Raw genomic sequence first — 1,274 nt, forward strand, 5'->3', positions numbered from 1 at the left:
TGTTCCCATTCCAGGGGCTGTTCCCATTTTAGGGTTTATTCCCATTCCATGGTTGTTCCCATTCTAGGGGCTGTTTTCCCATTTCTCTCTCTCTCTCTCTGGCCAGTGGGACCCTGAGGACCGAGTGCTGCCGGATTTTGGAGCAGAGGAGAGGAGCTCACGCCGTGCTCTCCTGCCTGCAGCTCACCGAGGAGAAAGCACAGGAACTGTGAGTGGGGTCTGCAGGATCTGGGCTCTCAGAGCTGCCTGGATAATCAGGAATGAGGRAAATCCCAGGAATAATCTGATTTCTGGGAGGCGGGAGGATTTTCACTGGGTGGGAAGTGAGCTGCTCTGGCTGTTTCTCCCTCTTTGCTTCAGTTTTTGATGAGTTTTGAGAAACAGTCCCAGGTTTTATGGTCAGCCCTGACTCTGGCTCCTGCTCTGGGGTTTTCTGGCTGTTACAGCCCCTGAGCCACAGTGCAGGAAGGAGCCAGGGCTTCTGCCAGCTCCAAAAAGAGGGAAAATGGGATCAAATGAGCAGCTCCAGRGCCCCGAGGGGGTCTGGTCCCTGTCACCAGCCCCATTCCCTTCAAATAGCCCCACAGAGCTGGGCTGCATCCCCATGGATCCATCCGTGGGAAGATGTCCCTGTTCTTTTCAGGAATCCCCACAGAATTATGGAGAAACCCTGAGCTGTGTTCACCCTTCCCCTTCCCCACCCTGGGCCAAGCTGAACTCACTTTATCCAAAACAACCCACAGATATTTGATTTTATTTGTTAATATTGTTAATTTATTAATTATATTATTGATATTTTAGATTTATTATTATTTATTTACATTACATATTTTATTTATTTTCTATAAGTTTTTTTGTTGTTGTTGTTGTTGTAATGGAGAGCCCTTTGCCTCCCAAGCTGAACTCATTTTATCCAAAACAACCCACAGATATTTATTCATTAATCTTATTAATTAAATTATTGATATTTTAAATTTATTACTATTTATTTATATTACATATTTTATTTATTTTCTATAAGTTTTTTCTTGCTGTTTTTGTTGTAATGGAGAACCCTTTGTCTCCCAAGCTGAACTCATTTTATCCAAAACAACCCACAGATATTTGATTTTATTTGTTAATATTGTTAATTTATTAATTATATTATTGATATTTTAAATTTATTACTATTTATTTATATTACATATTTTATTTATTTTCTGTAAGGTTTTTTTTTTGTTGTTGTTGCTGTAATGGAGAACCCTTTGCCTCCCAAGCTGAACTCATTTTATCCA

The 1,274-nt window shown here is 40.6% G+C and overlaps 1 protein-coding gene across 1 annotated transcript in view; it reads left to right on the forward strand.

The window, feature by feature from the left end:
- Positions 1-106: 106 nt before the first annotated feature.
- LOC130587334 (inhibitor of nuclear factor kappa-B kinase subunit epsilon-like) overlaps positions 107-1,274 on the forward strand; it is a gene marked incomplete at its 5' end in the record, with an annotated part of 13,231 nt that continues 12,063 nt past the window's right edge. Inside the window, one exon of the mRNA XM_057388312.1 lies at positions 107-208. Coding sequence (XP_057244295.1) covers positions 107-208 — 102 coding nt within the window. The remainder of the gene's footprint in view (positions 209-1,274) is intronic.

The sequence above is a fragment of the Malurus melanocephalus genome, unplaced genomic scaffold, assembly GCF_030028575.1.
Source record: "Malurus melanocephalus ecotype Western Australia unplaced genomic scaffold, MMel_1.1 scaffold_1772, whole genome shotgun sequence".
Lineage (NCBI taxonomy): Eukaryota > Metazoa > Chordata > Aves > Passeriformes > Maluridae > Malurus > Malurus melanocephalus.